This window comes from Tenebrio molitor, chromosome 7 (assembly GCF_963966145.1).
Source record: "Tenebrio molitor chromosome 7, icTenMoli1.1, whole genome shotgun sequence".
Classification (NCBI taxonomy): Eukaryota; Metazoa; Arthropoda; class Insecta; order Coleoptera; family Tenebrionidae; genus Tenebrio; species Tenebrio molitor.
This window is the reverse complement of record NC_091052.1, coordinates 5,615,179-5,641,258: the sequence shown is the minus strand read 5'-3', so window position 1 is coordinate 5,641,258 and position 26,080 is coordinate 5,615,179. Positions and strand designations below refer to the sequence as shown.

The 26,080-nt window shown below is 35.1% G+C and overlaps 1 protein-coding gene across 1 annotated transcript; it reads left to right on the top strand.

The window, feature by feature from the left end:
* The first annotated feature begins 12,587 nt into the window (after window positions 1–12,587).
* On the top strand, window positions 12,588–13,564 carry LOC138135637 (homeobox protein Hox-B3-like). The gene has a single exon (XM_069054425.1). It carries the CDS (start codon window positions 12,839–12,841, stop codon window positions 13,559–13,561), a length of 723 nt encoding a protein of 240 aa, XP_068910526.1. The 5' UTR covers window positions 12,588–12,838; the 3' UTR covers window positions 13,562–13,564.
* The last annotated feature ends 12,516 nt before the right edge of the window (window positions 13,565–26,080 follow it).

Here is a 26,080-nt window from a genome sequence, read left to right as displayed (position 1 = left end):
AATGCTACAACTTAAAAAACTCACTCGCAACGTACTTGTTAAGTCAAAATATTTCCAGAGTTCGATTTTGTGTTCCTGTCAAGTTAATTTTGTAAAGTTTGATCGCAAAGTCCTGACAACGAAGATCCAATTCCGATTTGTTCTCTCGAAACTACTTCTGACTCCGATTCCTCTTTGTCCACCCTTCAGAATTCTTGTTGGCCAGTGTAGCTGACGATTTCAAGCTTATATGGAAATTTTCAACGCGGTCGTGTCATGGAGGACACACTCGACACACATCCCGATTCAATTATCAAGATGATCTGACGGATAAGCGGAAGAGCTGCTTTCGACTTAATCAAGTGTCATCAAAATGGTCTGACTGGGTGAAAAATTTCCCCAACGAGTTTTCCAACAACTTCGGAAATGTATTTTGTGCGAGCTTTTCTTAGGGTCGCAGTAACTTTATAAATGTATTTAAAGCGTTACAGGTAACTGATTCGGAGGACTGGGAAATGCGTGCTTTTCCCCATTAAATGAGCTAATTTAATTTCAGCTGAGTTCGACTTAATTAGATTTCGATGACCCTCGACCGGACTAAATTTAGCTAAGAAGAATAATTTGAATGGATCTATGCTAATGGTTTGGGAGAGAAGGGAATTTTGCATAACCAAACAAAGAACTGGAAGGTTCAATTCCGACTAGGATTATCTACTGCTGTACGACTAAATTTAATTTGAGTAGTGTAATACTTTGTGAGGAATGTCTCCCAACAAACGACACTGCAGTAACTGGATGTAACGCGAGGAATTGTCAAACGAGATGAGACTTCTCATTTTTGTTGCAGTCTAATTGAACATCATTTTCAGAATTAAAATTTCAGCTGTGCTGGTCCGCACCGCTCTCGGTAGGTAATCTATTTTATTTGCCAAACACGAATGACAAACTCTTGCCGAGAAATAACACGTAATTTATAATGAACATTTTTTGTGGAACTCGCACATAAAGGAAAAGTAAATACATCGTGAATATTTCAGTAAATGCAAGAAATGAAAAATAATACTTGGAAATATGTACAGTTTTTTCCGAGAGCAGACTTTTGTGACGGAAACTCCATCTTAATTCAGTATTCATTTTTCCAGGACTCGTAAAGGATGCGCTTAACATAAGGACCTTCGTAATCTAATGAATATTAGATGAGACCGAAGAGTTGAGGTCACAGTGAAATGCTAATGCAATTATGGGGATCTTGTCGAAAACGACGACACTAAACCTCGTCTCCGATGTTTCAGATGATATTTTTTAGCCAAATTTAAATTGTCGCTGCGGAAGTGATCGACAAAGCAGCCTCCGCACATCGCTGAGGTGTTCAAAGGTAAACCTTGGTGGAAAATGGAAATTCTGACGCACTTCAAAAATATGGTCTTCTGCATCCTTGCATCCTGCAAGGACTCCACTTGTCATCTCTCAGGTATTCAGTCTATTAATTATATGTCATACTCTTGAACAAACTCGTACTTTTGAAGTGAAAGCTTCTTTAGGCGTACCTCATACATTATTATTTCCGAATGTGAATAGTTTTCAACCGTCACACATCATGCGTCAGGCCGTCACGTCACACGCTCTGAGTTGAAAGGCTCATTCGAGTAAGTTCGGGGGAACCGAGTTCCAAATTTTCATTGTAAGTACATATTTTCAATGTGTTGCTAAATTTAGGCGACGTCAGTGCAGAGCTGCAGGAGTAGCCATATACAGGTTGTGATAAAGTAACGCACAAAATTCAGAAAACGTACAGTATTAATTTTTGAAAAAATGCAAAAACACGTCAAACATTTTTTAGAGTAAATTCTTGCTTTAAAGTATTGTTTAATTTATTTATTAATTATTATTAGAATCCAGTTTATTTCGTTTTTTTATTAATTTGCTTATTTTTTTAATGTAATTTAATTTAATCTAATCGGAATTGTAGCTTCCCATTTGGAAAAAATATTAATGACGTCATAACTTTGACAAATTTGACCCAATTTTTTTCTATTTTCGTTAAAAGACGCAGAATTTAAAAAACTGTTTGACGTCTTTTTGCATTTTTTTCAAAAATTAAAATTGTGCGTTTTATGAATTTTGTGCGTTACTTTATCATAAGCCTGTATAAAAACTATCAGGCCTTCAAATAAATATATATTTAGAGTAGGCTTTGGAGACGTTCTAATTCTTTTAACAGTGTAAAGTAATTTTTGTAGGTAACCAATTATTCTCCTGAGTTACATAGTATGCCTAGTAAGCTTTTTCCCAATTTCATATTGTCATATTCCGTGGAGAGAGAATAGGGAGAATGCACGACAAAAATTAAAAATATTTTCTAACCTAATTTTATTTCGTTAAAATGTCAGGCGTTTCTTGTGTCATTTTCTACGCTGGAAAAATGTTGCAAACAATTGAATTTCCATAGGTTGCTCTAAATATAAATTTATTTGAAGGCCGTTATAAAGACAGGACAAACATTGTAAATTCACAGATGGATGTATTACATATTTAGTAATAGTATATATGTATTACTTAAAATCAATTACGAATGTCATAGAAGTTTTTACTTCTGTCGTGCAGACTCTTTTTTTCCTTATAAGTATGAGAATAGAAACACATTTTTCCATTTTATCCTTGAATATTATATTTGTCCATTATATCCTGACATTTTATAATGCACGGCACCAGTTTTTTAAATTATTTTTTACCGTACCTTTCAATCCAGACAATCATGTTACATAATTAAGCAATGCCAACCGTTTCCTTCGTTTATTATTCATACTTCTCTATGGCTTCAAGATTTGCAACGAGTACATTATACCTGCTTGAGACACAAAAGATTGTTGACACTGGTTGATGAATTATAATAGATTATATCCAATTTGGGCTATCAAACAAATGATTACATGAATGAATGACTTCCCAATTGAAAACTAAACGACGTAATGAATGTTAGAGACCGGGAGACCCTTGTAACGGCTTTTGTTCGAGTATGTGACACTCAACACGGTGGTAATCGATGACTGACAGGTACTTAAACGACATTTTGGAGCAAGTGAGAATTTTTCTTTGGGCCCGGCTCGATCGCAATTTACATCCTGGTCAGGACAACAAAAGGTAAAGTCTGTGAGAAGTTAAACGATAAAGGATGAGAAGTTTCTGCACTACCAACACTTATTATAGGAGTGTGATGGTGTGAGTCTCCTAAAATAATTACTATTTCTCGCTGTAATTCGACATAACGTGTGTTCAAAAAGATGTGTGACCAAGTCGCCTGGTTCTTGCTTTTGTTTTCGTTAACGTATGACGTAGCTTTATTAGCTGTCAAAAATTTCGTGAAACAGAATAGGACGGATGCGATGCGAATTTCAAAATGTGGAAAGAGTCAAATGAACTCGAAATTTCAACTTCTCGTTTATCACGTATGATCAAAATGAGGTTATGTATGTGAAAGATTAGTCAAATAAAAAGTCGACCTACGTTTCGAAAAGAGACAGAAATACACTTCTTGCTTGACCATAGATTTATTTGAACACTCGTTACCATGATGTTTCATTGTAAAAGAATAAAAAAGCTTTTAAAAAGCACGTCAGTCCTTGTGGAGTAGCTGTTTTGTTTTAGAGTTTAACCTCTCTTGTTAATGAAATGTGGAAAACAAGTAATTCAGTTAAAAGGAGTTAATGTGGTTGCCGATGCAACCGACCCCCGCACCATAAAATAGCCTTTTTAAAGGTAAGTTTTATTGTATTATCGACCATAAACTAAGTGCTTGGGCTACTTTCTCGTTTGACCAGTTCAATAAAAAGAAAAGATAGAGATCGTTCAGAAGTGTCGTTTCACACGAATCGCGTGCCCCACTTGGCGACCAAATCCGTTATTTACAGAATTGAACCATTTTCTCATCAGATAATCCCGATTTAGCGGTATTAAAATTTAAAAATCCCGCTTTAAACTCGATCTACGCCGTTCTAACGGATTCACATTTCTTCTCTCACATTTCGGTGTAATTCGATCCTCTTGAACCGAAAAATTTTAATAACAACCGGAAATAAATTCTATCTTGTCATGTCCGGGACGGCATCGGGAAATGTTCTGAATAGTACATGACTTGCACGTGCATTGACATTATGTAAATCGTGTGCGAAATGCACATTTCATTCGAACCTAAATGCCGGGAGATATATCAGATAAAACGCTCTAATAGAACTGTCATCGTTTTGAGTGCATTCTCAAGTTGTTCTTTTGTGTCCGTTGGTCTCTTATTTTTCTCAATTAGTTTAGAGGCATGTCAGAACTCACCGCTCGATCGTATTAATGGGTTTCGGTGCAAATTTAACTGGTGAACCGTAAAGAGAATCGGCAGGTGTATCGCAAGCTTCCTCGTCCGGAAAATAAACCGAGTCACTTTAATTCGGCACATTTCTGAGACTCCGAACTCGTGAAAGCTTCGCTTCTGCATTATAAACGAATTTATTTGTACACGTGAAGCTTTCACCTGCAGGAGACACACTCATTAGCACTTTAATAACGACGGCTAGAAGCATCATCGTTCGATAAAATACTGCAATGTCTCAAGAATTCAAAGCTTCGTACTGCAGTTGAGATAATGGATGGGACATTGTTTGATTTTTATGCTTCGCAAGAGATTCCTGCCTGAAGGATTCAAAGCGCACGTAAGCTCTCCGTGCCCTAGTTTTACTCGGTCGGACACACTGACGAAGCTTCTTAAAATTCTTACGATTCACAAAGGGTATTGATTTAATCTTATTTTTAACAAAACATTATGTAATCTGATAGAACACACGACTAGGTTTTTTACAAAATTCCTCTAAAAAAATACAAAGCAAGATGAAAAAATCACGTTTCAATTTTTATTAAAAAGAAAACAAAAAATATAGGCAGTCCGTGTCTCCCAGCAATACAGACCTAGAAAAATAAAAGGACAATTTACATTTTATATTTTTCCTTTATCTATCCTGTAACCAAAAGCCAAAGAAATGAAATTTTAGAGTTTCAGAATGGTAGAACCATCTTACTAATTTGTAATTTTAAAAAAATGGAATATGGAAAAAAAGTAGGTATATCGTATGAACAAATTCGAACGTGGAAATAAAAGAAAATAAAAAAAAATGTCCTTTCAAAAGACTTGTCATCACTTGATAAAAATATCCATGATAATAAATAAATCCGGCCTAGATGCCGCGCCCCCTTAATAGCATTGGACTGCAATAACTACCACAAGAAATGTTTTTTTCGATAAAACTACATACATATTTGTTTTCTTACAATTAGAAATAAGTGTCTAAAAAGAGTAAAAACGAATTACAAAATGAAAAGATTTTTTTCTGTACAATTTAAAATTACCTAAATAAAAATTGACAAATAACTTATTCCGTGTTTTAATATTTGGAAATATCTGCACTTTGATATTTTTAACTCACCGGAATAAATTTTCAGGTTCCACCCTTTCAGTTTTCATGTCAGCTTAATAACATATTTTGCTTTGCCATTACCAGTACGCGTGCTTATAATCAATTCACTGAGACTATCTCTCAAAAAACCGCACTTTGGAAACGGGCTTTTTGGGCTCATAAACGCGAGTCTTCCTGCGCAATAAAAACGAAACGGCAATTCTCCTTGTTTACGACATCTGAAAACATGCTCCTGCGAGCTTTCATTAAGCTCGCACGAGTCCAATTCAGGTCAGTAGAGTTGAAACTCCTTAATTACCCTCCATACGGACACATACGCACGAGAAACGTTTAACACCCTCGTCTAACGTTTAACACACGCGCCGAGATTCTTATCTGTCGGTGCTATTCACGGAACGCAATAAATAAATCGTTTAAAAAATGAAAGCTCACGAGCTTTGACACGGAGACATGGTAATGTAATAATAATAATTGTCCGATGAAAGCTTCCGAAGGGTGTTGAATTTTGCGACAGTTGTAAACCGGAGCCGTGCCTCTGAAAAAGGATCAAGTTACTTAGGGGTCTCATCAATAGAAAGCACCTCTGGTTGTATGTCAATATTTAACTTTTGCTGTAATTATCTTGATATGGAGCCGTGATTATGGCTGCTCAGATAGAGATTAGATTACAAAGTTGCGTAATTATACGCCGCCATGGTAGGTACAGATTTCAGTTACAGTTTGATTCGGTATCGCGCTGAAAAAATTCGCACCGCATTTCACAACGTAAATCTTATTTTTCTCCAATAAAAATGTCAAAATTATTACATCGTGTTCTTGTTTCATGCTGTTAATGTCATCGTAAATTTTTAGATGGAGTCCAGAACGACCGTTTAGTTTTGATATCATGTTTGTTTATGTTACTTTAGGTAATTTTTATCTACAGTGAGTGAGTGAGTGAGTGAGTGGATTCTCACAGTTTGTGCGAATCTGGTGCACTCGGTGCATTTTCCGACAAATCGAGTTTCAGATGGTTTTTCATCGCCTTTCAGCTCAGAAGAGTTGACTTTAGTGTGGATTTTTTTCAAATACGTTTTTCCTTAAGACACGGCCAAAATCGTGCGCCTTTCAATATTAACAATCGATATTAAAAAGTAAAATGTCGTTCACCGACACGTTTTTTTGATTGATATTCAATTTCAAGGCGAGACTTGGTAGAGTTTTATAAATGGTTTCGCTGTTGGAACGAATTTATTTCATCAACGGCGGAATCAATTCTCGATATCAATGATTGGAAGAGAAAAAAAATAAAAGGAATTATTTTCTATAAAAATAACGTTTTATCAGTGGCGTGCAAAAGCGAAAAATATCGCCCGATTGTTATATTACAAACCACACAACACTTTAATAAAATTCTCTCTCGCGTGTATTGAAATAATAATATCGTTGACTAGAAATAACTTGAACTTTGTTCGTAACCAAAAAATGGATGAGCTTTGCTTTAACGACTCCATTTTTCACAATGTAACTGTAACCAAAAATAGAAATTAATGAAACGAGATACCATTCTTGACGATATGTGGCACAAAAAGGACCAAATTGTTTCCCGTCAATAAATTGTCTCGTATAGACGTAATGGTCTGTTAGTGGCAGATTAATTTATAACTTAATAATAGTAAAATTAAATTCGTACTAGCACGTGTAGAATGTTAAATAGAAACACAAGAGTTGTTGGTGCATTTAATTATTATCAAACGACTCCCTCTCTCTCGTAACATTTAATTAAAAATGCAGTTTTTCATTGTGATGTTTGACTAGCTCAAATTACTGATCATGAAAGGTTAAACTTTGATGTTGAATTTTGTTCGAAACAGCTCTAAAATTGTCAAATACTTGTTAACGTTTATGTTTTATCTGTTTTCCGGTGGTCACTTTCATTTTATTCATGTCGATACCTGTGTAACACAAGCCAAAGAAACATTTTTTTTTTTTGTGGTGTGGAGCAAGACTTTTAATTTAGTCGAATCCAAGTTGTTTTATTACATCTGTAATAAAATGGAAAACAAGTTAAGCCAACACAATGTAGAAGTTAATTTTCTTTTTGTTTTTCTTTTCTGCAAATAACCGTCATGAAGCAAACGAAGTCGGCTGCTGCGAAATTAACAACTTAATAGAGGACTGCGACATATACCGGGTGTATCTAAAATGCCTGTGTTAATTTTAACACGTAGCAGAGCTTGTTAAATGAAACGTTTATTCTATTAGATTTTTTTACGAAAAAGCGTTACAAATTGATTTAAAATTTGGAATAATTTATCCATCAAAATGTATACCCACTTATGGGTAAGGGCGAAAATTTTCTGTAGTGATAGATAGTTTTGTCAGAAAAGTTATATTGTTATAGAAAAAAATAAGTAACTAAAATCTAAATTCTTATGGTTACAAAAAATAGCTAGTCTATTTTTGGGGGAAAACTTTTACAAATTTTGCAAAATGTTTATAAATTGGCGAGTTTTTCCACTGGTTAAAATTAACACACGAATTTCAGATACACCCTGTATACTTTTGCCATTTCTAGTAAATTTATTTTATTTTAACATCCAAATCTACCCACTTCTTTGCAATATTTTAAGACAGTTGGTGTTTGGAACGTTCTCGCGTTTTCCACACCGCAAATTGCTTTTAAATTTCATAAATTTAAATTATTCACTGTACGCATAAATTGTGCAGCAATTTTAAAAAGTTACGAAACCGCTCCTGGAAGCGTTTTAATATTTTACAATTTCATTCCTAACACAATCCGAAACTATTAACATTAAAAGGAAATAACTGTACAAATGCGTGGCAAAATCAATGACTACAACTAAACATGAAACATAATAGATTCTCAATTTACGTTAAAATCAATTTCGTTCGACGCTGTACGTATTGCAATAGCCTTTCAAGTCACGACAACAATTTACACATGTTTTCATTAAACGAACCATTACATTCGTTTCCTATTTGATAAATTGTTATTTCAACAACTTGTCATATTGTTATTTACGTTTTCGGTTAGTTTTGATTGAGCCCGTATTTAGTTAAACTGTTTTCGTAAAATTTTCCATATTCGTGAAAAATAAATATGCGGGAATTTTCATAACGACGTTATCACCTCGACAATTTGCATAAAATTTTCATAATGGAAAGAACAATAAGAGCATGTCAACTCATAATTAGCCGGCAGAAAAATATAATTTTCCACTATTGCGTGAACAATTTTCACGGAATTTCCATTAATCTGTTTCGGTCTGTTGGTTTCGTATTTCACGTCCGTATTTTACTTTTTCTTAATCGAACAAAATGGAATTTTTCCTTTTATTGAGAACACTTAATTTATAAAGAACGTTTACGTGAAGGAAGAAGTAATATCTAATGCTACACGAATTTGACAATACAAATCGACTTTCCTTTCCTTTTGTCGATATTTGGCTTTATGTGACTTGAATATGTCAGAGAGGCACATCGACACTGTTTACTTCTCCGGTTGTTGCATTTTAAACGCAGATCTTGAACTGCATCGCTCTCTGTGAAAATACTTGTAATTCAATAAAACCAACCCGAAAGCGCTACAAAAATACTTCAGTATGAAAATCAATTCTTGTTACACTTTCGTTCTCGACAAAAGCTCCATCCCCTCGAAGAGCGGTGCAATTGTCGCCTGAAGTGGTTGTCTCAACTGGGATTCCTATTTATAGCTTGTGTCGTTTGACGTGCTTTTGACGGGGCTTCAAACCGCATGTTAGAAAATATGTTTTCTATTATCCGAAATGATGGCGAGCCTTTCACGCCTCGAACACGGTGTCTTTTTTATGTATATTTTTTGATAGACTGCACCTTCGGCTGTGTTTCCGACACGCTCTCCCAAATTTCACACGGAAATTTCATTCCGGAATAAATCGAACGCCGGCCTCACGTTCTTGGTGTCCAACCCAACTCCACTTTATTAGGTCAGGTGACACTATTTGTTTTGAGATTGTTTGTTGGATCGAGGTAGAAAACTAATTTCACTGCGTGGTCCACAGATAAAGTTTAATTTCAAATGTAATCGTAATTTGGGAAGTTCTGCACGAAATGGTAAATCATTTAAAACTTTTCTCTACAAAAATTATAAGTCTTATTAAAATAAATTGAAATGATAAAAAAATACAACAAAGAACCACAAACGAAGTTAAAAATATGTTGAGCAGCTTAAGATCAAAACTCCATCCTACAAAACTGATAAAAACTTGACTAATTAATAGAGGAACTAATGATAAGACCGTGGAAATGATTTCTACAATTACACATAAATCTTAAAATTAACTACAAAGTTTCACAATTTAACTGGAACTTTTAAAGAATAAAAATCAATAAGGCAATAACGAAGATAGAAATTTAAAAAATGCTAATTCCGAAGTACCATTTGCAGTTTTTGCTTCATATTTACTGACAAAAATTCGCCTGTCAATTTATTTATGTACGTTTAAAAAGCTTTCAAAGCATTTGATGTTTTGCAAATATGTACCGAATTTTTTAATCCGTTTGTACGGTCTACGTTAATGGGTAGGTCCTGACTGTTTTATTGTATTTTTTTTATTACTTAAACAAACTAAAGTAAATGGATAATTAAAGAATAAAGATGGAATCTAATGCACTTACGTTCCCTAATCTTGGACACTAATTGCGTGACTGTTGCAACAAGCATGCCATATGGATTTACCATTAACGTGATTAATTTCTAATCAATACTGTTTCACTGCTTTTCTTTCGTTTCGCCTGAAACCGACACCGTCGAGAAATCCGACCCCGCGACGATGTCTTGCGGTTAACCCCATGGAGGGCTGTTATGATCTCGACCTACCCGATCACAGCGTCCGTAATCTACTTCACACTATTGTCGTAGTAGTTGTAAACTGTTCATTGTAAAAGTGTGACAATGGCCGTTTTGAGTTAAGCATGTACGGTGTCCCGTGGATAATTGAATGGGGCGCTTCTCCAACCGGCGGCTCTGTCGCTTCGTCATATTTTACCACGATTTCATCCCTGTCACAAGTACTTTGCGAACTTGCCAACTGTCTATGCGTCGAACTTCCACAATATATTGTTACCACCACATCGTAATGGATTAAGCGAGTCAGCCGAGTTTTCATTAAACATCGTCATTAATGATTATCGACGAAGTGGCGGCGAAGATCAAAGCGAAAATCGCAAGAAAAGGGGTCGAAGACGAGTCCACCACTCGAAATGCTCCAATCTCAGAAACGATTCGAGAGAGTTTTGTGACGACGGAGTAGCGCAACCGATTCAGGAGTGAAGTGGAGGACCTCTTGAAAGCGGGAATACTACCATTGCAGTGCTGAAATTTTAATGAAAAAAGTGCAGCTCAGGTAGAGCTGAGAATTTTATAGAGATGAATTAAAAGTTTTAAGGCATCTCAGCGTTTATTTAACGAGGGAAGTTTTTAAAGTTTTCCGGATTTTGTCAGTATGAAGAGTTATAGCCTCGATGCAAGTGATCACTTTAAGTGGCAGTGTTCACCTGATGGCTTAGATTTAAGGTGGGTCACAGGGCAACATCGACGTTCATGACTTCGGTAATAAATCACCATGATTTAGGACTTGTGCCAAATCACAGCTGACCCAAGCTGGATCAGCAAAGTGTAAACAATTGAATTTCAAGCTAAAAAGTTGCCAGCAGCGAAGAACTTTGCCAGGTGGAGTCGATACAAACCTTTACCAACTTTGTACGCTGTGTCTTTGTAAACATACAGAAAATATTAAGCTATTGCAACATAAGACTAAAGTTAAGTCACAATTTACAAAACCATCTTAACCCAAGTGTTTTCCACCTTCATTTATTGTGAAACGGCTCAATACACGCAGCCGAAATTTCCATCCATTCTTAAAATAGTAAGGTTTGAATTTCCCACAAAAAACTCAAATTTTTCATGACGTCGCTACGAACTATCACGTGAACACCTTGTGATTACTCCACTGGTTCGCCGCGCCAACTATAGAACTTCATGAGTTGCCACTTTTCAGGTTCTTAACTCTACTCAACTGCGATCTTGAGAATAGCATTAGGTCTAAATATTTTGCTTTGTGTTGGAGATATCGAATCAAAGTTCAAAAAAAGTTATGCACATTCTAGTTTTGACCCCCTGTATTGAGTTTCAACGCAAAATCTTCAATTTGATTTTTCAGTAATTTTAAATAAACTTTTGCCTAGTTTATTTTTTAAATTCATAGTTTCAGAATTAGTTTGTTCCAAAATCTGTTTTAATGTTTCTTAAATAAAGTAGATTTTGAACAAGTTATTCTGACAACTTCTTTACTTTATTATATCGAGCCTTCAAATAAATATATATTTAGAGTAGGCGTAGGCGACATTCTAATTCTGTTAACAGTGTAAAGTAATTTTTGTAGGTATCCAATTACACAGTTACACAGCTTACATACATAGTAAGCTTTTTCCCAATTTCATATTGTCATATTCCGTGGAGGGGAATAGGGAGAATGCACTACAAAAATTAAAAACATTTTCTAACCTAACTTTATTTTGTTAAAATGTCAGACGTTTCTTGTATCATTTTCTACGCTGGAAAAATGTTGCAAATAATTGAATTTCCATAGGTTGCTCTAAATATAAATTTATTTGAAGGCCCGTTATAAATATAATATGGAGAATGAAAGAATGCAATCGACCTTATGGATGAAATTGTATCGAGCAGTTTAATATTTTGTTACAGGTTAAAAGGCAACTGTTTTAATATTTTTTCAAAATTAATTTTCCAAATTGATAGAAACACGAATATAATTGGAACTGTAATATTCAGTGTCAATTTAATTTCCGAGAAAACGAATTATATATTTTCCAAAAGCTTCAAGAAGACGATTTTTACTCATGTCAGTGGAAAGGTAATAATTCAACTGTTAAATTTAAAAATGCGCCGACTCACCTCGTAATAAGCGTGATATTAAATTTGGGAACTGCTAGGTGTAATAAAAACGCATTTCACTATATCATTCTAGAACCGTACTAAAGACGACTATCTGATGGCTCCTTAACAAGAGTCGCCCTTATCGTTTTGCAAACTTATTAATTTTGAACAAGATATCGCGTGTAATCCATCCCCGTCTGTTTGTCGAAACACCAATATTTGCCGAGTTCAGGGATTAGCTGGTATGTAATTTGTTTACCCTTACCTCACCGTCATACATTAGCCGAGCCAGGGGCAGAGTTGGGCCGTCTAAGGCGGAGCCCTTAACAATAGATCAACAACCCGCCAGGGTGAATTCGCCGTGTAATAATAGAGGGGGCATATAAAATCGAAAAACTCGCCAATTTAAAAACCAGTAGGGCTTGTACCACCCTTAGAGCCACATGTGCGAGTGCGTGCAAACATGAACATGTCGAGATCATTCCTGGTCGACTCCTTGATCGGCAACACCCCCAAAGACATCAACACGAGATATTTACCTCCGAACTTGTGCGAAACCAGACCGATGTTGCCTTATCCCCAAAACTACATCAGCAGTTATCTATTTTCGCTGAGTCTGGCCCAACAGCACCAATCCAACCAGATTTTCTCCCAACACAAGACACCCATCAGACCAGTGGCCTCGCATCCGAGAGTGTTGCCGGTGATGACACCGAAGAGAGAAGCGGTATCGCCGAAGAGACTGTCGCCAGTTGTGCCCGAGAATGCTTGTGTTTCCCCAAAAACGCCCCCAATGGAGAGTCGAGACTCTACACCGACTCCAGAAGAACGTCTGACACCTTCAGGCAAAGACACTTCCAGCAAAAGAATCAGAACTGCGTTTACCAGCACCCAGTTGTTGGAGTTGGAGAGGGAGTTTGCGTCTAATATGTATTTGTCGAGGCTGAGGAGGATCGAAATTGCGACTTGTCTGCGTCTTAGCGAGAAGCAAGTGAAGATTTGGTTCCAGAACAGGAGGGTCAAGTACAAGAAGGAGGACCTACCGGCTGCTACAGGGAAAGCTTTGTCTTCTAGCAAATGCTGCTGCTTGAGAACTTGTGCTTCCACCAGGAAAAATAAACTGGATAACAATACCTGTGATGAAGACATTGATGTCACAAACGTCGACGAAGAACATTGCCATTAAAAGACGCGGTAATTTTGGAAAGATATTTTTATAGAAATTTTCATATTGTATATTGTAAATAAGATTGGTAGTTTTGTATAATTTTATAAGAACCAAAGTTTTAATAAACTAATTTTTTACGAAAGATCTATTTCTTTTACGTTCGTCTCTCAACGAATAACATTTTCTCACACCGTTCAGTAGGCACTTGACTTTCATTCAGGAAGACTTTACGAGTTCGTTCAAAAGGACTCTTTGTGAAAGAAATCTTGTCTCGTAGTACCTGTACAATGCACAACACCCTCACATAATGGTGGCGAAGCCGACAATAAATCCACTAATACATTTTAAATGTCGCTTTTGTGATCTCGACCGACATACCTGGTCACATTCTAGTGTGGATATTATGAATGAACTTCTTTGCATAATGCCAACTTTTGTGCACAGGTGCTTAGAACTTTCCGACTGTGAGAAATTTCACGGTGGATGGTAATTCGTCAATGTGTGGAGACGTCAAATGCCACAGGATGCTGAAATTTAATCCCAATACAATTTCCCTACTCTGCTCTTTACTTTATGGAGTGTCGCTTATTTGTCAAACTAGAAAAGTTCAAAAAATACAAATTTTTCAACTGAACTGGAATATACCGCACGTCTCAAAAAAGGTTTTTGTCAAACATGACGGTCAAAGACAAAAAAATTGAGAACTTGTGACTACACTTGAATCATCCAAGTGTTAATTTCATTATGGGGAGCTGTCATAAAATGACGAATAAAGGTATGCACGTGTTTCAACAGTTTGGGGATGATTTGAGTTGGTTTTGGTTTGAGAACGATTTCCATTTGAATAAGAAACCATGATTTACGTTAGACCACATCAGTGTTACGTTGGTACTGTCCAATTGCAACGTAATTCGCAATGTATTGAAAGTTAGGTTATGTAGATGAATGACAGGATTTTGTACCTAAAGAAGCGCCACCCGTCTTGTTACGTTTGTTTTTCAGAAACGAAGATTAAAAGAGCTGATAATAACAATGAATATTGCTTACTTTTATGTGTCACTGAGAAACCGCATGAAAAATATATTTTACCAGAGAAATAGGTATGTTATATTTTATATAAAAAATACATTTTAATTAAATTAATTTGTTTTGTTCATATTGAATCATAATGTTTTCGATATCTGTTGAAATATGTGAATCTCGTCAAAAATGTTTTAATCAAAAATATCCGACTCCCTGCAACGTATGCTTAGCAACACCGCATTATATTCCATCTTCCTCTCATTCTCTCGCTTGACGTTAATCTTAATCAAATTTGACAGCATTCACGTGACACATAAAATAAGTCCTAAAAAGGATTTGACATACACACATTTCCTATAATCCGGGATTTTCGAACAATATGTCCCTTAATATATTCAGTTTAAAAGCAATTTTCTGCACATATTACCCCATTTCTATCGGATTATATGAGCACATTGTTTAGCCATTGTATCGACTGTGCCGTTTTTCATTTTTGTTACTATACATAGGTACATTAATACGTCGATATCCCGTTACAGTGGACATTAGATTGTCAGAGGGAGCAGACGGTTCCGAAATGAATATGACTGAAGGGGTGGCAACAACCCGGCAACAAAAACAAAGCAATTATTGTTTTTAGACAAACCAAAATCGGCCCACTCGTTCCGGTTACAGATCAAACGTAATTGACGAAAAAATCTGGCAAACAATGATGGTTTTGTTGATGGAATTAAGGGAATGTGGCCACGTGATTGACCGAAATAATCTAAGGGGTAAATGCGAGTTAAATTTGAACAAAATCAAGTGTGGGTGTTGAGTATTTTAATATGGCCAGAAATAGCATCGACTTTGCTTAATTTAGCGTAAAACAAAAGGGAAAATGATATTGTGTGGAAATTTTCCAGCGTGCGCCAATATTTTCTAAACGCATTGCATCCCATAAACCAATATTTGCATATCAGAGTGACTGAAGTTTTTCCTCGGGAATAAATATTTATTTGCGGATTTGCAAAAATCGCCCGGCAGGAGTCATGTGTGTTGATATCTTGTTAACATCATATGGTCGCCCTTTATTAGACGCTTATCCTCGTCAGATAAGCCCCTCCCATAAGTTATGATTAAAAGGCTTTGTCATGATTCGGCCAATGGGGCTCTCTTCAAAGGGGTGAACCCCTCGAAAGAAAAAAAAAGAACGAGACACATCGGCAATTATTCCTAAACACGTCCGTTATAATAACATCTGAAATGTTGCCGGTCAAATCAGCTCATATTTAATTGTGTTACCATTGTAGTTGATAGATCTTTATGAATAAATATGGATGAGAGGGTCTGTACAACACAATGGCAACGATCCAAACCGCAACCTTATGATATCGTTACGATTTAATCGTTGTATGAATATGAATTAAAGCCGAAAATACCACCACCGCCGGGAAAATCGCAGGTCGAAACACAGCCTAAGCCACTTTATCAAATGAGCCGCCATTCATCACAAGCTAAATTGTTACATACACGCCCACGATTTACGCCTGGTTTGTTTTATTTTGGCGTTATTTTTGGTTTAACGGGGTTTCCCTTGATTGGTGCCATCAAATCCGCCTTCTGGAAATGTTCACTTGATCGCATTAACTCTAATTACTTGTTCAAGGGTAAGAGGAGTCGAGCGAGGGATGATCAGTTTAGCAGAACATATGTCACGTTGAAAAAAAAGCGATAAAATGCCACATCGCAAATCGAACAAGCAAATTAGTAGAAGTATCAGTGGTCACGCGAAAAAAAAAAGAAGCATTAACATTTAAAATATTAACACATTTATAATTAAATGGGAGTATTATTTTATTTTCCAGAACCGAATATTAATTATGGACACATGTTATAGACACATTTCCATGAAAGTACTTTTTTAAATAAACAATTAGGTACCAAACAAATTTATTATTTGATAAATACAACATTTTCTTGCAAATATTTGTAAAAATGAGCGTAATGTGTTTGATTTGAGAAACTAGGACTGTATTTTAACAGTGAATCAAATACAAAATAAGGTAAATTGCTTATAAACCTCTATTTAGGTTTTATTTATTTTTAAGAGCAGCTAGGTTCCTTGGAATCCCACTGCAACCGAAAATATCAGGTCAAATAATTGACATTTATGCATTTATAATTAACACTTAAATAAATCATGTTGAACCTTCTGACCCTGTTATTAACAATCCCACGCGTTCGTTCGTTAATAAATCAACAGGCAAAAACGAGGCACTACCAATTGTACTAACATTTTAACAATTTAACAATTTAAAAAGTATAACCAGTTTAAATTAAATAACTTATGGGTTTAAAACAACACACGACTGAAATAGTATATTATGCAACAAGTTTTAAAAACGACACTTTAGACACGAGTTTTATGTTAGGCACGAGCGAAGCGTAGCGGAGCGAGTGTTTAATAAACGAGTGTCTAGAGAAGTTTATAAAACGTTGTGAGCAATGAACAATCGTATTTAAAGTGACGTTTTATACACTACACATAAATAAAATTTAAAATCAACAAAAAACATTACGTTTAGAAGTACAAAGTAACATCGGATATGCTGGATAATAAAAGTAATGAAGATGGCTAATCATTAAATTAACTTGTGTCCCAAAAGAATACCAATATACTGTCTCATCTTTAGAAACAGCTTGGGTATAAAAAAGTTTATGATCACATTTTCGTCCCTGGAAGTATTATATTTCTGAGTAATGCCGAAAATGAAAGTAGGTAAAAGAAATGCTCGACTTAATGCATAGTTATTTATATTTTATTTAATTAAAAAAAAATAGGTGTATTAAAATTGGTTCATCTAATTTGATTTGTTAATTTAGTATTTTATCAGTTACAGGGAGGAATTTTATTTTTGACATTTACAGGCGAATAAAAATACGTTACTAAGGCTTTAGTAATAAAAAACATTAAACAGAATCTTTATAGCTTATGTAATATGAAAATAATGAAGCATAAAACATTAATTAAGGACAACGACCATATAAAAAGGCTTACCTATTGAGTAATTAATTAGTGATAATAGACGCTGTCAAAATACGGCTACAGAAATATTTTCAATCAATATTTTTTACGCTTTATAAGCTGATTTATGTATTGAGATTATTACAATTCGTTTTCTATTACTCTTTGTAATGGAAAACATTTTTTCTCATTGTGTAGTTCTTCCCACTACATATTATTATTACTTTCAAAGCAACTATTGTACTGCTGGATGGTTCCACTATTCTCATTTTATTAGCCTTCTGCTTCTACCATGTCTTCTGGATTTTTCTTCCGATTGCCATACATACTTTTTAATGTGTTACATTTTATAGAATTCACCTCTTATAACTGGTAGCAAACATTTTATTTTATGTTCTTTGATATTTCTTAAAATTCTCTACCTTACTTAGTATATTCGTTTCTTTTACTTGATTCACTGTTTTCCTAACTGTCTTATAAGGACCTATTTAATTTTTTCGATACATATTCTTTTTCTTTATCGTTTTTATGGCTTCATGTTCTATTAAACTAGTCTTTCTGAAATTTTCTGTTGTTTGTAGTGATATTTTTGTCTTCATTACTTTCTATTTAAGTTTCATAAGTTTCATAAGTTTTTCAAAATTTAACCAATTCTAAATACTGAAACTTTGGCAAACTCTTGCGGATCGTAAACAATATCGCATACACGAACGTTTTGAAACTTGTTGTCAATGTGCTTCTAATAAATCAACCTGCTCCACTCATTTAGCACTCCGCTTTAGATGTTTTACACACACCCCATCACGTTTCATGAAAATGCGTCGCCTTTGTGCTTGTTTCAATCCAATCAAACCGACTCATTCAACAAAGTAGTGACTTAACCTTTGACAATTCAAACCCAACCCACAATCCATATGACCAGACCACACCGTTGTCATCTCATTTAATTAAACAAATTGCCAATTCACACCGTATGTTTCACACAGTGCCCTTTCTCTCCTCTCCGTGCACCAGACACATTACCCAATCCATTGATTGTGAATGATAAATAGCCCCGGCGAATCTCACAAGTCATGGACTCCTGCAGGGGTGTGAAGACTAATAATGCAGTAATTGTTCTCAACATTCGGAAGGCTTCGGGCACGTGCCATCCACTTCCTGTCTGACCGAATAACATCCGAAAAGTCCCCGAACACGAATGGAGGAGACGCAATTCCAATTCCGCAGGTCACGTGGCCGTGAAATCACCAACAGCGACCGGACGCGATAATTCAAAATACTGTTAAAAGTCCCTAATTGAGAATGGAATGTTTTGTCAATAAAGCTTTATTTATTGCGACGAGGACAGAGCCAGTATCGAAGGGCTTTTATTCGAAGCGAATTGAGTTAGACCAACACGAGGCTTTTAATTTCGTTATGTGGCTAATCTAATTTAGGGATTTTTTTGGGAGTGAGCGGTGGGAAAAGGGGTTACACCTTGTTAGTCAACAACTTTAATTTTTTTGCTTTTAAGAAATCTAATCAAAAATCAAAGAAAGCAAAGTTTCGTATAATAATTCTCTCTGCCATATTATAAATTTCACAAATCACTTACATAATACGATAACTTCAGCGAGCTTTTTAATATGTTCATTAAGTAGATTAGTCAAAGAATTTTTAATTATTCCAGGCAAAAACAAAATTGCCAACTTTACCTTGACTCTCTCGTATAATTTTTCTAAAGGAATCAGCCAAGAGTAATTAAGTACTAACACAAGTTTTTCATAATTTTAAGTTTGCACTTATTAATGCATTAATTATTTTAGCCATAAGAAAAGAAAATAATACAAATACAATATGTTGCCCCTCCCCAACGGCGTAGACGTAATGATCTTGGAAGAGAAATACTGAAAATGATCCATTCCGGAAAAAATTTCAATATAATGAATAAAATGATTTTAGCAAATTTGGCAATGACTTGTCGTTGATGGCAAAAAAATTCAAAAGAAACAGATTACTTAATTAGAGACACATAAATCATTATACAAAACAAATACGGAATACAAGAGTGACTGTCAAACAATGTTAATTAAAGAGGACAACACAATTAATCAACTTTGCTTACAGCTTTAAATTTTATCTATCTACGCCAGACAAAAACTTTTTGACATTGATATATGTAAAAATTACCCATATATTTGTTAGAAAAAATTGGAAGTGGTATTATTTTCCTTTATCACGTACCACGTTTAATTAACAAATGAAAAAGTAAGGACGTTAAATTAAAAAATAATTATTAGAAAGAAGCAACAAACTCAAGTCTAGTCTAAAACTTGTTTTGTAGTAATCGTTATTTGTTAGAGGTTTTTTTCAAGAGAATTTATTCAACTTTGAAATAAATAAATAAAATATGTACTAAAAATAGAATAAAAATGGCGAAAGAATAAAATATATGAAAAAACAATGTTAAACTTAAGAGAGTTTAGAGGAGCAGCAACGAAAGAAAATAACAAAAATATAATGAAATAGTACTATAAGAGGGACAAACAACTTGGAATAAATGTACAAATAGGTAATTAAAATATGATGTTGTTGTGCCTTTATTTGCTTCAAAAATATTGAAAAAACGTTGTTGTAAATGACCAGTGGTTTTTTGCAACTTGAGTTATTATTATTATTCATCATTAAAGTATTTTGAAAATTCGTAAATATATTTTTTCTACAACCGTCAAAAAAAACGCTACATTTATGCATCATTATCAAGTCGCAAAGTATGTCATTTTTTGATAGATCAAAAATAGTTGTCAAAAAGTTTCCTTGGATGTTTTAATATTTTTTTTTCTACTTTGCGTTCGATCTGATGCTATTACGATACTGTTTTGCGTATCGTAATAGGAAAAGGCCTGATATAATAATATGTAATACTAAAAATAGTGAAATTTAATTTTTTAATGTTGACGGAGACTGTGGTGTCCCGGCAGACCGCAGACGTGACCTTGGGTGGAATCCTTCAACTTTAACGGTTTTAAATTTTAAATTATTTTTTTTCATTGAAAAAGTGGCAAAGTAGAAAAAATACTGTATGACATCTCGTTTATAAGGCATTTTATCGCACTTACTCCTTTAGGGCACTCCTCGCTACGCTCGTCGTGCTCTAAACCCGTGCGTACAATAAAATGCTTCTTATAAGACTCGTATCATAATATACTATTTTCACCGTAAAAACAGTGAAAAAAAATATTAAAACACCCAAGGAAAATTTTACTTTTAGCGATTTTTGCGCTTCATTGACTCGACTTTAGCTGTAAGTTGAAACAACTTTGCTCTCGAGATTTAATTTTTTGCAAGGTTATATAATTAGAGTTTAATGTTTTGGTCATTCTTTAATTAACTTCTCGCGTAATTTTAATTAAAAAAGCCAGCACTGGACCATTCACGAAACTTTAACGTTTTATTATTTTAAATTTTGTGTAAACAAATTTACCGGAAACGTCCACATCCGCAAAAAAAGTACTTGCGACAGCAAATTTCTCTTGTGGCTGTCCCACCACCTCGTTTTATTTAATTTTATTGATTTTATTCATTCCGTCGAATTAAACGAAACATTAACCACCCGTGAATGAATTACCACAAAATACCCAAATCACCCCGTTTTGTGGAAACGGTCGTTCGACAAATAAATTTAATATATTAAATGAATTGCAATATTTCGCCCGTGTGGATATAAGAGGGGTGGCAGATGACACTCAGGATTGTTAGCTCTTCCTATTGTCATGGAAATGGCATTACGAATGAACAAATAAACGCATAGCTCAACCACTTGAACTACACGGACGGGATTTATGAATACCTCCCGAAAAAAGAAATCGGTAAGCACACACACATACACACGATAAATAATCGTAATAACGCGGGGGTGGCAGCTTATCCGCCGTGCCAAGCTTCCACTCAACACTCTCATCATCAATTATTCGTTATTGTTAGCTCAGTAATAATTGTTTACTAGACTAGACCGTATTATTATCAGAAGCGTAAACATCTAGTCCAACGGATAACAAGTTTAACCTCGTCGTAATTGCGGCAGGAATTACGTGTTAAAATAATGTAAGTGTTGATCCTAATAGGCCGGTAACAACCTTATCTCGGGTCCTGTGCGCCCTTTGTGGCGGTTAGGTGTGAACAAACTGGAAACACATGTAGTGTTATCTACCTTTGTGTGTTCATATTGTAAACATACTACTTAGTCATTATTTCACGGTTGGCAACATCCTCGTCACGCGCATAATTGCTCTAAACGGAATCATTTCCAATTCATTTTCTGGAGGGCTTTTGGGCTTTGAACATATGCGATGAAAGCACAGCGGGCCACCTTTCGTTTTATTGAATGGAAACATTTCTTCAGTCTATTCACCTTTTACTTTTATTTAAAACAAAAGCGCAAAAATAACAACCTCAAAACCACGATTTTAAGAAATAACAAGCTGCTCCCGTAATCTATACAACGGTTTTAACTTCCTGATGTACATTCGCAAAATAATTAACTAACTTAAAGATACTGATATTTTCGATGTCAATTTGTAAGAATTAATTCATTACAGAATCTCCAACACAAAAATATTTTGTTCGATACCTCCCTAGAAGGTGAGCCTGTATCAATAGTTACCAATGGGTGAAGATTTCTCTTTCGTTCACTTCACTTTCGCTCATCCTTTTTCGCTCACTGTCTTTCATTCGCTGGCTTTCATTCACTCAGCTGCGCTTCGTGGACGAACATGCAATTCGCGTGAACGAAAGCGTTGCTCTTTGCTCACTCTTACCGTAAATAACTACATATTTCTTCATTGTATCTCTTATTCTATTGACAACATTCATCTAATTAATACGTTCACATTCAAACTAAATATTGTTGCTGACTTTGGGGGAAATAATGTTTTAAAGAGAAACAAACTATATTTGAAAATTCCACTGATAAAGTGAAGTGATAAATTAAATAAAAACAAGAGATCACTCCACGATTAACATGCAAAAAAAATATAGGCTCATACAGGGTGTTTCTGAAATAGGTGCATTAATTTTAACTGGTAATAGAACTCGTCAAAAGGAACAACTTTTCTATCTACCATTTTGCCGAAAAACGATTTTAATTCCAAAAAAAAATTGGAGAGATTTTTCACTAAAATAACCCTACGCCACTAAATACTGCAATGGCTAATTGAGATCAGCGCTAATATGAAAAAAACGTGTTTTAACGCAGAAATCGAAATTCAAAGAAATCTACCCGTATAGCAAAAAATCCACTTCGTAAGAATCTGGTTGTTTCAGGTTTTTAGGTAGCTTAGTTTTGGAGATATGAACGGTTTTAGGAAAATCTTTCCGACTTTTTTAAGCCATTACGCAACGTTTTTCGCCAAAATGGCAGAGAGAAAAGTTGTTCCTTTTGATGAGTTCTATTACCAGTTAAAATTAATGCACCAATTTCAGAAACACCCTGTATGTACTTTGGAAAAGAAAAATCGGAAAAATCAATTTATTTAGAGAGAAATCTGTTAGGAAATCCACGAGAAAGATACGATGGACAGAATGGGAACGCTGAAGAAGTAAAACAGTAAAATTTATACGAGAATATAATTGCGTTTAGTGAAATTCCGTATAAATAACTAAACAATACTGGAAATGATAATAAATGTAGAATGTAAAATGAAAATAAAACAGTACAACAAAAGCTGGCACCTAGGTAAATTAATTTGGAAATTGTTGTGCAGGTCTGGGGCTTTAAACGAGCAAATTGCGGAATATGCGGTCAGAATTATAGAAATGAGCTAGATCCTAATTGGATCTGGCGTCAGCGATAAATTTGTTACATCGTTTTAGCAAACTAAAAAAGTAACTACTGTAAGTTTTATTGGTGTTTGAGCGTAAACACAAAGTGGAGAGGCCAGGGGGCGCTTCTAGTAAGCAAACCGAACTAAATCTGAATGCGGCAAGAGACTTGTACAGCATCTCTTTTGTGAAGTTTGTCGGTGGTAAATGTCGGGGTTGTCGGTGCTAACGAACCATCCGAATCCTTTGTTACATCTTACGTGAATCGCCTGCAAAAGTCAAGGAGCGTTACGTATTAGTTACACGTACTTGTATCAGAACCCACAATTAGCTCCACTACATTGCAATTTGTAGTATTGGAAAATGGGAACGCAAACAATAACCTTCCTGGTGGGCCGGTCCTTCCAGCATGTTTTATTGGTTCTTTTTTCAGATTCACCCCAAATTCGCCGGATTTTTTTCCGTAATTTTCTGGTAATTTCACGTGCGAATGGGTCGGATGCCAGGTGGAGGTCTGGATCACAATGTAAACGCGCGCGATGCCCTTTTATTAGTATATTGGATTTGTGAAAGATCGTCCCGAAACGTTTTTGTTATTGTTGCATTATAATTCTGACCATCGACTCGTACACTATTCGCTGCCTCTATTTAGTCGCCACAAAAAGCAAATTATAAGAGGTAATAAATCGTCGGGACATGGATCTGGTCGGCTGGATCTAATCCAACACGTGTAATTTTTATCACCGGGAGATTTATGGCCCAGTGTCCATCTGGGTTTTGCACATTTTTTTGCTTTATCACGACGTGCTGTTTTTTCATAAAAAACAATTAGCGACGAAGGAGAATTATTATTGATCGTAAAGAGATTACCTCTGCACAGGTTTCCTTCGTTTGTGGAAATATGGAACTGATGAAAATACAGATTCCACTGTGAAGCATCGCGTGTAAACATCCGATAAAATCAGCGAAAACATCATGAGACTTGAGGCTTCATAAAGCACCACAACAACCGGCTAAAGAAAAAATAAAAATTTCCGGAACCCACAAGCCAACCGAGGAATTCTGAGCCATAAAGCGATATTTACGATTTTTACAATATTTTCCGCAACATCTGCCTCGGTAAACATGTTCAATAAACATGAATCCGCGGCCCATTTGGCACAACATCTATACACAACAGTGAGTAAGGAACGGGATTAAGGCCCGAGTTCCTATAAAATTTTTACGGTAGATGAGCGAGAAGAGAATGGTTGAAATCAAAAAGAGAGGGTCATTTCTTCGGTTTTTTTTTTAAGAAAATCAACACTGAGTTGAATCGATCGCATAAATAATCGTTATGTGTTAAAACCAATAATAAATCGATAACCAGTAAAATATAAAATAAATAGGTTAAACTTGAGGGATTAGCGTCGTCGCAACTGACGGAGATTTCGTCTAAGGTCAGTGTTAGCTTACCCCTGTTGACACTTTATTTTTATAGGGCATAATCCAAAATTAATGGGAGTCATTTATATGTCTGCAATCTGGACAAATAACATCCCTTTTTTTACCTTCTCGATTTATGGTTTATTGACGCAAGGATTAAAGTTAGTTCAGCAGAGTTAAATTTTGTATTCCATTCGACAAAAAGAAATTTAGAAAGGTTGAAAATGAAATTCTGTTTTATGGATAGTAGCGCCACCTTTTCTCTTGAACATTAAATATACTCAGAGGTCTTTCTGAGGGTGAGTTGTTTGTTGGATCATTTCTAAACAGATGGCGCACAAGCAGCAAGAAGAACCTGAGGCGTATTTCGGATCTCATCCCTCCGCAATAAATCACATTTGAAATTTTGATGTGTACTCGTATTTTGAGGTGGGGCTACTGCCTTCTTTTTTTTTCGTAGAACGGCACATCGTATTTTTACAAGGGTAATGCAATGAAGGCCATTTTTTCCCACACTGTATAAATAAAATAAAGATTTGTATATCGTGTCGACCAAGAAAATCGTTAATTGAATTTGACTAACCACAACTAGACCAACATGTGAAATATTTAGGACAACAAAAAATATTGATTTTAGTATCACGAATTTGAAGCTTACTCTTTAACCGAAGAGGAAGTTATTTTAACAGTTTCCAAACATAACCAGTGAAAACCAGAAACGTATCTATTTATGGTGGCGAATTGGTGGCGAATATTGCTTAACGCTTAACCACTAAACTATTAGGGGTTGTTTTAAATCGCTACACCAATTAAGATATGTTAACGTTTAATTTTTGTGTTTATAAAATTAAAAATACAAACTTGTATCGAGTTAACGAATTAATTTGTAATCGAGTCATCCATGGATTTGAATCCGTATATCTTTTGCGATTGATATGTCGAGATCTAACCTGTATTAGAGATATTTTCATATTTCATGGCGGCAACAAAAGACTGAGAAATGTCACATATTTGTATTGTCAGTGTCAAATTTCTCAAAGACGTTCGTGATTTCGACAGAAATGCAGCAAATTGGCAATAAGAAAGTTATTCATCGTCGAACTAGAGAAATAATTTGTAATACGTTTGATTATATGAGAATAACTTTTCCTTTTGAAGCACTGACAAAAATTGGTTTCCTTAGAATTTGTTTTTTCAATCTACGGGGTGATCAATAAGGACTGTTTAAGTTGGTAACACTGAATCGTATTTTAAATCGTATAACAGGAGTAACTTCCGGTTGT